This window comes from Rhinoraja longicauda, chromosome 21 (genome assembly GCF_053455715.1).
Source record: "Rhinoraja longicauda isolate Sanriku21f chromosome 21, sRhiLon1.1, whole genome shotgun sequence".
Classification (NCBI taxonomy): Eukaryota; Metazoa; Chordata; class Chondrichthyes; order Rajiformes; family Arhynchobatidae; genus Rhinoraja; species Rhinoraja longicauda.
The window spans coordinates 31,785,265-31,798,621 of record NC_135973.1 but is presented as its reverse complement, the minus strand read 5'-3'; the positions used below and the strand labels follow the sequence as shown (position 1 = coordinate 31,798,621).

The following is a 13,357-nucleotide window of genomic DNA, read 5'->3' as shown; positions in this document are numbered from 1 at the left end:
ATAAACCTAAACCCGATCCTTATACGTAAATTTGTGATCAGATGCAATTTCTTGCTCATCAGTTGCAGCAGAAGCCAGCACGCCAGTGCCATCTGGTGGCCAAAGACAGAAGGAGACTTTGTTTGAAATAAAGATGGACACAAAAAGCTGGAGTAACTCGGCGGGACAGGCAGCATCTCTGGATAGAAGGAATGGATGTCGTTTCGGGTCGAGTCCCTTCTGAAGAAGTGTCCCACTGAGTTACTCCAGCATTTTATGTCTATCTTTGGTTTAAACCAGCATCTGCAGTTCCTTCCTGCACATTGGTAGACCCAAAATGCTGGAGTAACTCAGCAGGACAGGCAGCATCTCTGGAGAGAAGGAATGGGTCGAGACCCTTCTTCAGACATTGGCAGCCTGATCTTGAATGAAGTAAATGAGGTGACAGCTCAATCAGTAGCAACAACTTAATTTAAATGAAAGAAAGAACTGAAGGTCCAGACTGTCATTGAAAATGCCTGTCACTGACTCACTTGCAGCACATTTAAATTATCTGTAAAATAATGTTGAAGCTGATGGGCTGAGGTGTGTTTATTTCAACGCAGGGAGTATTGTGGGGAAAGCAGATGATCTTCGAGCCTGGATCGGTGTTTGGGACTGTGATGTTGTGGCCGTTGTGGAAACATGGCTGTGTGAGAGAAACGACAGGCAGCTCAGTGTTCCAGGGTTTCAATGTTTCACATGTGGTAGGGAGGGAGGGAGGGGAAAGAGGTGGAGGAATTGCTCTACTGATCAGGGAGAATATCACGGATATCAGAGAAGACATGCTGGAGGTATGTACGCTGAGGAGATATGGGTAGAGCTTGAAAATAAGAAAGGTGTAAGGACTCTGATGGGATTGCACTAAACGCTCCCCAGTAGCCAGAGGGAGATAGAGGAACCGAAATGTAGATAGTTTACCGAAAGATGCCAAAGCAATGGGGTTGCCTTAGTGGGCTACTACCTATATACTAAACCTCTTGTTTGTTTGTTTGTTTGTTTGTTCCTGAACTACAGCCAAAATGGTACACGATAGCACGACAATTTTAGGCCCACCTTGCTCACCATCGTCCCTTTGATGCTAGTGGAAGAAGTTTCATTGAAATCGGTGTTACATTTTTAAAGTTATTCACATTTTAAAGTTTAAATCTATCCCCTAGGGAGGGAGGGGAGGGAGGGAGGGGGGAAGGAGGGGGGATAAGGGGAGTTGAGGGGGATGGAGTTGGGGGGAAGGGAAGGGGGGAGGGGAAGGGGATGAGGTAGGGGAGGGGAGGGGAAAGGGGAGGGGAGGGGGGGGTGAGGGGAGGGATGGGGAGGAGGGAGGGAGGGGGTAATGGGGGGAGGGGGGCATGGGGGGAGGAGAGGGCAGGGGGGGCAGGAGAGGGTGATGCACCAATGCAGGAGAGGTTTGGGCCCAACGAGTCCACTTGGTCTAGTCACTCCCTAATATCGGCAGAGTTTTGCTCAGTGCCAAAGGCTTAGACGGGGCAGAATTCATTAGATGTACCCAAGAAGGTTTCTTGACACAGTATGTGGATAGTCCAACCCGAGAAGGAAACAGACTGGACCTTGTGTTGCAATGTGACCCTGGCCAGATAACTAATGTTGCTGTGGAAGAGCATCTTGGGAACAGTGATCACAACTGAATAGGTTTTAACTGAATTGTTTTGTATCGGGATAGGTCTGGGCCTTGTGGAAAGGCACTAAATTGGAGCAAGGCAAATTACAAGGTTATAAGGCAAGAGCTTGGGAGGATACATTGGGAGCAGTTATTGTTGGGTAAATCTACATCTGACATGTGGGAATCATTTAAAGTCCAGTTAATCAAAGTTCAGGACTGGCATGTTCCATTAAAGAGGAAGATTAAGGATGGCAAAGTAAGGAAGCTGAAGATGACCAAAGAGGTGGCAAATTTGGTCAAAAAGAAAAAGGAAGAGCCTGCAAGGATTAAGAAGATGAAATCAGTCACGGCCTTTGAGGAATATAAAGCAAGGATGAAAGAAGCAGCCAATTAGAAGGGCCTAAAGGGGCCACAAAAATAGCATTGGCACGGAAGATTAAAGTATTTTTACACCTTCATTAAAACTAGAAGGGTAAGCAAGGGGAAGGTTAGACCACTCAAAGAAAAAGGAGGGAATTGTGTTTGGAGTCAGGGGGTGTAGGCAATGTGCTAAACGAGTACTTTGCATTTGCTTTCACCAAGGAGAATGACATGGAGGATAGGGAGATCATTCTGGAGAATGCAAATTGCAAGGGCAGTTAGAGTTTAAGAATGAGGAGTTGTTTGGCCTCTTGAAGAGCATTAAGATGGATAAATCCCCAGGGTCTGATGGGATCTATTCTAGGTTGTTGAGCGAGGCAAGGGAGATGGCGGGAGCCTTGACAAAGATTTTTGCATCTTCTGTAGTCACAGTCAAGGTTCTAGAGGACTGGAGGGAAGCCATTGCTGTTTCTGTGTTGAAGATGGGAAGTAAAGAGAATCCAGAGAATTAGAGGCTGGTGACCCTCAAGTCAGTGGTAGGGAAACTATTAGTGAGAATTCTTTGTGATAGGATTTACTCCCATTTGGAAAAGAAATGGCTAAATTGGGGTAAAGTTAGGCCGTGTTATTACTAACTTGATTTTCTTTTTGATTAGAGATACAGCGCGGAAACAGGCCCTTTGGCCCACCGATCCCCGCACACTTACACTATCCTACACACACTAGGGGCAATTTGTAATTATACCAAGCCAATTAGCCTACAAACCTGTATATTTTTGGAGTGTGCGGGGAAACCAGAGATCCCGGAGAAAGGCCACACGGGTCACAGGGAGAACGTACAGACTCTGTACAGACAGCACCCGTAGTCAGGATTGAACCCGGGTCTCTGGCGCTGTAAGGCAGCAACTCTACCGCTGCACCACCGTGCCACCCCTAAGAGATTTCTGAGGAGTTGATGGAGGTGACCAATGAGGTTAGGGTGGTGGATGTTGTCTACAAAGAATTTAGCAAGGCATTTGATAAAGTCTCCCATAGTGGACTGATCGAGAAGATTATGATGCATGGGATCAACAGTGACTTGGTCATATGGATTCATAATTGGCTCACTGATAGCAGTCACATGGTTGTGGTGGAAGAATAGGTTTGTGACCAGTGCAGTTTGCAGGGATCTGTGCAGGAATCTTTGTTGTTCGTGATATGTATAAATGACTTGGACATAAATGTAAATGGATTGGTTCGTAAGTCTGCGAATGACACCAAGATGGCTGGGGTCGTGGATCCTGAGGAAGACTATACTGTGGGATATGAATCAGCTACAGAAATGGGTGGAGAAATGGCAGATGGAGTTTAATCTGAGCAAGTGAGAGGTGTTGCACTTTGAGAGGTCAAAATGTAAGGGGAAAATATACAATTTGTGGCAAAACCTTTAACAGCATTGATGTACAGAAGGACATTGTGATCCAAGTTCATAACTCCTTAAAAATGGCAACATAATTAGATAGAGAGGTAAAGAATATATGCTTGCCCTCTTTGGGCGGGGCACTGACTATTAGAGTCAGGAAGACATGGTGGAGCTTTATATAATTTTGGTCAGGCTGCATTTGGAGTATTGCATGGAGTTCTGGTTGCTCCAATACAGGAAGGATGTGGAGTCTTTGGAAAGGGTGCAGAGGAAGTCTACCAGAATGAGCTTGGGTGAAGAGGTTTTAGCCGCCAGAAGAGGTTGTACAGACTTGGATTGTTTTCTCTGGACCACCAGAGGTTGAGGAGAGACCTGACAGAAGTGTTTAAAATGATGGGAGACGTAGAGTAGACAGTCGGAACCTTTTTCCCCAATATGGAATATCAAATACTAGAGGGCATAGCTATATGCTAAGAGGGGCAAAGTTAAAAGGGAATGTGTGAGGCAAGTTCTTTTCACACAGCAGGTGGCGAGATCCTAGAGTGTATTGCCGGTTTTGGTGATGGTGGCAGATACTATAGTGGCATTAAAGAGACTTTTCGATAGGCAAATGGATATGCGGGAATTGGAGGGATATGGATTATGTGCAGACAGATAAGAGTTGGTCTGAGCATCATGTTCGGCACAGACAGTGGGCCAAAGGGCCTGTCCATGTGCTGTACTGTTCTATGTTCTATGATAAATATCTGTTCAAAAGAATTGAAACCAGAGGAAGGGTCTTGACCCGAAGCAGTGACTTGTCCATCACTCTCCACAGATGCTGCCTGACCTGCTGAGTTCCTTTGTTTATGGTTTTGCTCTACAGTTTTGTGACAAGAAAAAGATGATTTTGCAATTAACCTACAAACCTGTACGTCTTTGGAGCGTGGGAGGAAACCGTAGGTCCTGGAGAAAACCCATGCAGGTCATGGGGTGAGCGTAGCGACTCCATACAGACAGCACCCGCAGTCAGGATCGAACCCAGGTCTCTGGCGATGTAAAGCAGCAACTCTACCGTGCGCTACTGTGCCGCCTTTCCTCTAGCACTTTGTGCTGTTCCTCCTGTAGTTTGTGTGTTGCTCATGGTTCCATGAGCACGATTGCATCTGCATTCTCTTGTATCTCCTGACAGATCTTGTGCTACCCAATTATGACTCCAAACCATCTGCATGAAGTAAAAGTACTTTGTTATTGTTGCATAGAGGGTAACCAGGTAATTATGAAACTGAATTGGAAGGAACTGCCTCATCACTTATTACTATAAATAGGAGGAAGCATGGGTGGGGATCAGTCTAACACTTGATAATAATCCAGCTGCTGCATTTAGACCAGTGGCACTCCCTGTTATTAAAGATTAAATCACATATTATCTTCCACTGACAGATCTTATGCTGGACATTCTGAGATGCTCTGCTCTTCCAAGGATGTGCGTCATTAGTATTACACTCACAGAGACTGCTTTGAAATGTGGAAAGGCATGAAATTGCTGTACTTAATGTGATAACTACTCAATAAACACAGTAGAAAATATGGAGGTTGATTGCTCAGATGTAAATAGACTTTTAACAGCCTTAATTGTTGTTAAATAGCCTCTATCCAGAAAATCAATTGTTACCCATGTGGTGTCTAGAAGTTATAATTATTGTTCCAGGTGTTAAAAACAAAAAATAACTTTCTTTCCTTTTCACTTTTCTCTTAATGCTATTCTATTCTCTCTTGATTTTGTTTTCTGAAGATGGTTTGTCTTTGAATTACATATTTTAATTTTCAATTCCTGGTTTTGACTCTGTGGTTCGACTCTTCACATTCCTAATCAGTCCCAAGGACTGGACAAGCTAGATGCAGGAAAAATGTTCCCAATGTTGGGGGAGTCCAGAACTAGGAGCCACAGCCTAAGAATAAAGGGGAGGCCGTTTAAAACCGAGATGAGAAAAAAACTTTTTCACCCAGAGAGTTGTGAATTTGTGGAATTCTCTGCCACAGAAGGCAGTGGAGGCCAATTCACTGGATGAATTTAAAAGAGAGTTAGTTAGAGCTCTAGGGGCTAGCGGAATCAAGGGATATGAGGAGAAGGCAGGCACAGGTTACTGATTGTCGATAATCATCCATGATCGCAATGAATGGCGGTGCTGGCTTGAAGGGCCAAATGGCCTCCTCCTGCAACTAGTCAGGTGCAGGAGGAGGCCATTTGGCCCTTCTGTGTCAGGAAGGATTCTAAAATCTTGAATTGTTCTGGAGATCTGCTATAGGGGTTTGTGTTCACAAAGTCTCCCAGATCCACTGTGAGATTGCTTCACATTCCTAAATGTGAATACAAGAGCTCATGGATCGCTTGTGAATAAGTGTGACTATCATGAATAACTAGCACCATTTACTGAACGTTGACTACAAAATCCAGGTTATGGCAATTCTTCAGGTTATATCTGTAGCATGGCAGCAACACAAAATATTAAAATAATAGCATTAACCAAAGATTTATTATATTATGGAAACTCAGTTTACCCAAATGAATTTACATGACGTGAGAGGCTGGAATCTACGAGCATGATCTTATTCCCCTTTTAAATTCTCAGCTTAGTTGTCAGGAAATATGTTGTCCTGGATTTGAATGTTCTTGGTATTAAGAGGTATAAAGTTATAGGTTTTATTTGTACATTCTATGTCACTGTGTACTCGGATTATGGAATGTCTATTCTTTGATGTCTCCCGGGTTCCCTGAACTGGTATAAACCCAATTAATGCGGTGGATGTGGAAGCCAATTGGTTAAAGGTACAAAAATAAATAATCAGCTCATTGGTTTTAGATTATTTAATGAGCGATGACAGTTTTTCAGTTTACCAAAAGAACTTCACCACCCTTTTAATGGCACGGATGGTTGTTTTCTGTTCACCAGAGTAAACAGATGGGGAATTTAGTTTAATGTCTTAAGTGAAAGATTGCAATACAAGTGAGTGATGCAGTGCGAGTCTCGACCCGAACCGTCACCCATTCTTCCTCTTCCAGAGATGCTGTCTGTCCCGCTGAGTTACCCCAGCTTTTTGTGTCCATCCTGAAGCAATGTTATCTCGATGATGGATTGTGGGCTCAGATCCTGGATTGGAATCGGAACTATTTTGATTAAGAAATAAGGCTGATCCAAGGGCTAATGTGTAAAGTATATGATTTATTGTTTTTCAGAACTGGGCAGGAATGAGGTGTCCCTACAAGCTGCTGCGAATGATACTGGCACTTGTCTGCAGTAAGTACTGTACTGTGATTTCCAGAGTAATAGTACAATAGCGTTTCCCTCCCTATCTTAAAGAACCATTATCATAAAACTAAGTGTACATCAAAACTATTGAGTATCCTGCCTTTTTCCACACAGACTCCCAAGTGTGTTTACTCATCGAGACCGTGGTTCTGCTTTTAAAAAAAAACAAAACTATTATTACGTCTAACAATTATCTAATAATCTAATAAATCTGACAGTTGGCAGCTATTATGTAATTTCTCAGTAACAAGCACCAAAGCAAAGAGGCAAACATTGGCACCTTAAAAATCCCTGGGGCAGATTACTACCGTTGTGATTTTTTTTTCATTTGGTTTGCTGGCAAAGCACACTACACTGGCTGCCAGCCCATTATTCATGAGAGGTGACCTAGTGCATGTGCAGGCCAGTCTGTATTAACGCGTTCCTCACAGGCTGCCCAAGTATCATTTACTACCAGCAGCCTGGGTTCAGGTGATGGTAGATTGAGGTTGGAAGGGCCAGGTGAAACAAAAACTTGACATCATACCATTGAGGGAACAGTGCAGTGAGTCTAAGTTCATTAGTTTGGGGTCAGACCACTCTGTTGCCCTGTGACCTTTCAAAATCTCTTCCCATACCTTCTCTCTTTGGATCACATGCACTTTACAGTACTCCAGTATGAAGCAAAGGTTGATAAAGAAAAAAAAAAGTATAATTTGTTCATGATCACTACACTGAACTTTAACTATTCTCTCTTGTTAAAATACAAAAGTATCAAGCTCTTTTGTGCTCACAAGAGAAAGATTGCAGTAATGTGATACATTTTGAGAAACGCATATGTGGTAAATGGACTAGAGCTCATATTTGCTTGTGTTTAACTGTTAAAATTGTGCTCTCTTCTTTCGGCAGTGAGCTCGGAGGTGGGTCGTGCAGTGTGGCTGCGTTTCTCCCCTCCACTGCCCTCATCTGGCCCTCAGCCCAGTTTTATGGCACATCTGGCTGGTGCAGTGGTGGGAATCAGCATGGGACTCATCATTGTGCGTAGCTACGAGGAGAATCTCCACCAGCAGTGTGCCTGGTGGGTCATGGTTTTCTCCTATGCTGTCTTTGTAATTTTTGCAATTTTCTGGAACATTTTTGCATATGATCTTCTGGGTGTGCAGATCCCACCTCCACCATAGGCAGCCAGTGGTCTGCTTCGGAACGTGCCCCAACAGAGAGGTTCAGTTTGCTGTGGAACCTGTTTGCTAATGAAGAAATGTTAAATGGACCTTTAAATGAGCAACTGTAAAAAAAAACCCATCTCTTATGACTACTGAATTTTTATCATCATTGTGATTGACAGAATTTTTATCTCAACTACTTGACAATGAGCATAAATCACACAAGAGTTAATTATCACTAGCAAATCATGGGATTTTGGGAGTAGAGATGGAAGATTGTTTACTTTAACTGGTGAATGAGGTGTTGTGGAAATCTAGCACTGTGCTAGAGAATCTTCAAGCCAAATCACTGCAAAGTTCTGTTTAACTTGAGATGAGGGGCACGTTTACTTTCCAGTTGATACAACCCCAAGTGCGTATATTCTTGAGAATGAAAATGCAGGTTGGAACAAGCCAGATGTAGGAATAGCAGGGGAATACAGCCAGAGTGTTAGCAGCATCATTCTTATGCAGGTTATAAGTACCCAACACTATAGACTTCCTGGCGTTGATCCAGTTAGGACAGTCTTTATCTGGAACGAAGAAAATTTAGAAAGCCCAAATTTAAACTCACACAGAATTCATTTCACTAGTTCTCAATTTTCAAGAAACTCACTGTATTTTATGTACATTTCATCAAATGGGACGTGAAAGTATATTGAAAAAGTTTAAATGACAAAATTTATATTGTGAATAATGACTTACACTATCCTTTCTTTGACATTAAGTCTAGTTGAACTGGTTAAGTCTAACATGTTACATTTCTTACGGATGTTTTCAAACCAAATGTCTCAATAAATATTGACCTTGATCACGAAGATCTATCCGTATCTATTTGATAGAAGAACCAGTTACTAGTTATGTGGGAAGAGGCACCTGTGGAAATAGAAGATATTTATTATCACTAGAGGGAATGATTCCCATTAGTTGCTTTTTATTCCCACTGGATAACTGTAGCAGAAATATTTTCTTACATTTCCATTTGCATCGAAGATGTTGGTTACCAAAGCGTCACACAATGTTGTTGAGTGAGCCAACAAAGCACCTCAAAACACCATAAATTAGCTCGCAGCTGAATTCTATCTACAACTGGCAGGATAATAATCAGCTTTCAGAAAAAATACCCGAATACCCGAGCAATAATTTAGAAACAGCCTCTAGAGGAAGGTCCTGCTTCTACTAATCATCTCGCCAGTTTTGAGGAACTGGTTTCTTAAATACACTAGTTCATGTGATGAACTTAGGTTCCTTTTAAAAGACTGGTATTGCATAGGAAGTGTAGGATTTTCACAGAATTAACTTGTAATGGGAGTGATTTGAGAGGCGAGTAAGTTACTGTTCGGATAGGTTCGAAGAATGTCAGTATATTGTTAGCATTAAATAATGAATTCAACTTAAAATGCATGAAAAAAAAATCGCCCAAATAGGAACTGAATACAAGGAAGTGGCAATGGCCATTAAAACATTTGCCTTATCTGAATTTGCAAATGAGAACTGTTACTTATTAAAACTAAAAAATATGCAGCAAAATGTATCAGACAAACCTATGGATGGCTCGATGTAAATTTTAAATATAGCTAAAATATGAACATAGAGGTTGTTGCTATGATAGTGAAGTTGGCAGTTAACAGTTGCCCATCTTGTTTTCTGTTAAATGCTGCATGAACAAGGTAAATGGGCCATTCGCCACATCCTTATAATGTTGTTATAATGCCAATCCAACTCACTTGCATTTTTGTAGTATCCTCAGTGTAGAGTGCATGGGTACAGTTGCTCATTAAAGCTGCTACCAGCCAATAATCTATTTGCAGCCATTAAATCTTAGTTCCCTTGACCTGAACTTTAATCATACCATGAACTTTAATGTTTCCAGTAGGAATCAGGGTACAGGATCCCAGTCTTTTGCTGAATCAGGAATCCAAGACCAGTTGTGGTACTACTGATTGCAAAACAACACTTGCCCAACACATGCTCACAATAGAATCCACAACATTGCTTTTTTTCCCCCATGAAAAAAAAAAGGAATGGAGGAAGATTTTGCATTAAATAGGTCACTCAACAACCTATTCTACTTTCCCTGACCCTGAATTGCAATTAGAAATTTATGTTTCAATATTGTAAGTTGCACAAATTTAAGTGGATTTAATTGAATACAGATGCTCCCCGAATTACGATGTTTCGACTTGCGATATTTCGACTTTGCGATGGTGCAAACGGCAGTTACCCGTAACGAGCCGCAGCTCGCTTCCGGCCACGTGATCAGGTGTATTCAGTGCATTTCGACCTACGATATTTTCGGTTTGCGATGGGTTTCTCGGAACATAACCCCATCGTAAGGCGAGGAGCACCTGAATTGAGTTTTGAAGCTCTTTGGTTGCAGGATGTACCAGAGATAAATAATCCAGCAAATAACAAGAGAGAACAATTGCTCATTAAGTGCATCGTTGACATGACTCAGGATATCTTCACATGGACAACAAATAAATCCCCAGTCAAACTGCACCACAGACAGCAGCATGCTATGGTCCAGATAACCAATCTTCATAATCGTAGTCAAGCAGATTTGAGCACCACAACTAATCTTTTTAGTTTTAGTCGTCAACCAAGTACTATGTAATATATAGAGCTTGCCTCCTTAATTCAGCACATGCACATCTCCAGGTGAGTACCGCTGTCAAAATGACACCAGGTGCATAATACAACACACATAGATTTTGGTTCAGAGATCTGTGTGTACAATATGTGCAGCAAAGGCCGACAGCCAGTAGCTGGCAAGGTCAAAATATCAGTTAGAGTAAAAAATATACACAAGTACATAAAAGAAAGGCTTTAATGGATTTCCTACAAATTGGGAACATAGAATTAAGACACAATCTCAATGAGGTTCATGAGGCTAAATCACATAGCCCTTTGTGTTAATATAGTCAGACCACCATAGAGACTTTATACACTTAGATATTCCTCACATTATTTAAGCAGCTGGATCTGCCTCAAATCACAATACAGGTCTTCTGAATTTTTCTATCTCATAGCATGGACTTGCAATTCCCCCCCCCCCCCCCCACACACCACCCAATCGCCACATCAAATAAATCATTAACTGACTTCTTTCAGAGATGGTTTTCTTGACAACAATTTAGTTGCATGTAAATTTGCCAGATTTTAAAGTGGAGTTCAGGAACATGCTCAAGTTACCATCAAGTTACCATTAATTTGCTTGCATTTTAAATTTTGAATTAAAAAAATTTGTTCAGACACATATACTTTTTTTGATTTACCTACAGTGAACTGACATTCCTGGGAATGTTTCAAAAGAATGCTTTATACTGATATCTTACTAATTTATTTCTACTTTTATTGAAGACATGCATTAATTCTCACTTCCACACCAGCTCCTCTTTACTCTGCACAATTCCATGGGAATTCTCCAGCTCCGTTGCCCTGTTTGGCCCTTACAACTGTTATCACCACACTTTGCAGCACCCAAGGCATTTTGCACCCAAATGCTCAGCGATTTCTGTATTGTATTTTGAAAAGCATTATTTTGAAATACAAAGGACACCAATTATTTAGAATTTGTAGATAAATGCAGTGACTCTCTCCCAGTAACTAATCACCTCTTGCTGACCCTGGAATCACAAGAGTCTAGAAATATAATTTAATTACCTTGGCAATTGCACTTCAGACAAAGCCACCCCCGACCTGCAATTAACCCAAATATTGATTTCAGCAATGTAACACAATTATACTTAATACAGGCTGGCTGCAGAATTGTACACATTGCATTATGTGGTACTCTGTTTCTGTCACTGTAAAAGAGGATATTCTGAATAAATCTACTCGCCAAAACATACTTTAAATGGAATGGAAGATTTAAGCCAAACTTATCTTGCTGTGATGATAAAAACAAGCCTAATTCAGTAATAAATTAAGATAAAACCTTTCTGACCCATTTCTTAATTGAATTATAAACAGCAACACTTAAAAAAAAATGTTTTGGTGCAAAAATCTGGGTGCAAAACATGATTCAAATGTTCATTAGTTTCTCTGAAGAGTTCTTTTGCTCTAACCATTTAAAATTAAAACCTTTCGTGAACTAGCACAATCATGTATATTTTTAGATTTTTAAAATTTGCAACACAAAACATTCAGTTTTAAGAGTGACAATCTGCTGCAGTTTAGTAATAAACTGAAAACGGGCTTACCTCAAACAAACACTCAAGTGTTAATTCTTCACCCAGGAGTAAACTGACATTAAATAAATGTTTTTTTTTTAAAAATGGGCAGAATAGATTCAACTAGGTGCAGTACATTTGCAGAACTTTTATGTGGGACACATTGGCAGACGACAGCACCTCTTATGCTGAGACATCCAACTCTTCCAACCTTCATCAGCCACCCCGGCAGAGATTCAGAATCCCTATTCTTATGAGTCAGGATTTTTGACACAAAGTAAATCTTATTTATTAATCAGTCCATAGTGCTTTAACTATTAGGTCTTAAGCAATAGGAGTAGAATTAGGCCATTCAGCCCATCATTTGTTTGTTTTAAAACTTTTATTTGCAGCTATCTTAGTATATAAATATCTTCAAATACCTCCAGCTATGCCTCATGTCAAAAGCTAGCTGGGCACTCAGGGGGCAGGGCCTCATTCACACACAGACAAATGTATTTGCAGCTGAGGCTTCTTTACCAACTTACACCAACTGTGTTATATAAATATTAGTTATGATCCTTAGATGAGATAAAGTCAGTATAAATATTTTTTTAACTAATTCTTAAAAATGCATCTATTTTGTCCTTTGCCTTAATCCACCAGGTTAATTTTTTTAACTACACTTTCTTTTTAAAAGCTAGTCTAAAGGTTTACAGGGATTTGATTGATCCTGCCTTGCTCTCAGTTTGTGGGCCAATAATGCTACATCTCCAGGGTACAAGGTTTAAAGGGCCTGTCCCACTTAGGCGATCTTTCTGGCAACTGCCTGCAACTGTCAAAGTCGTAGCAGATCGCCAAACTTTTCTTTTACCCGACGACAATGACCACGACAATGACCACGACAATGACCACGACAATGCCGAGTCAGGTCAGGATTACAGCGTCTTCTGAAACATCGCAAAAATTTCCAGCTGTCAATGCTTCTCCGGGGTCCTGGTTTTCGCTGAAATCACTGATAAGTCAGTAAGTACTTGAGAGTTTTGAACTACAACACCTTGTATGGGTCACTTAAAAACCAAGCTTCACTGTAACAAGGAATAAACAGGATTTACTTCCAGTTTACTAATAGCTGTATTAAAAATAATAATTTAAAGTGGTTCAGTGGATTTTTGTGAAAAGTGTGTGGGCATTCTTTGAAAATATAAGGGAGATGCATATCTGGTTTCTGGGTTGAATATCTGGGTTTGGAGCCCACTTTAAATGTAATGGCTGAGGCCAAAAACATCGCGAAAATTCCCACGCTTCCTTGACCGTCAAACTGTCGCCTC

At 41.1% G+C, this 13,357-nt stretch overlaps 1 protein-coding gene across 5 annotated transcripts in view; it reads left to right on the top strand.

Moving 5' to 3' along the window:
• rhbdl1 (rhomboid, veinlet-like 1 (Drosophila)) overlaps window positions 1–8,684 on the top strand; it is a 360,983-nt gene extending 352,299 nt beyond the window's left edge. For all 5 annotated transcript variants that reach the window (XM_078418255.1, XM_078418254.1, XM_078418253.1 and 2 more), the window contains 2 exons: window positions 6,619–6,679; window positions 7,580–8,684. In XM_078418255.1, the coding sequence (XP_078274381.1) occupies window positions 6,619–6,679; window positions 7,580–7,851 (333 nt within the window). In that variant the 3' untranslated portion in view covers window positions 7,852–8,684. The remainder of the gene's footprint in view (window positions 1–6,618; window positions 6,680–7,579) is intronic.
• The last annotated feature ends 4,673 nt before the right edge of the window (window positions 8,685–13,357 follow it).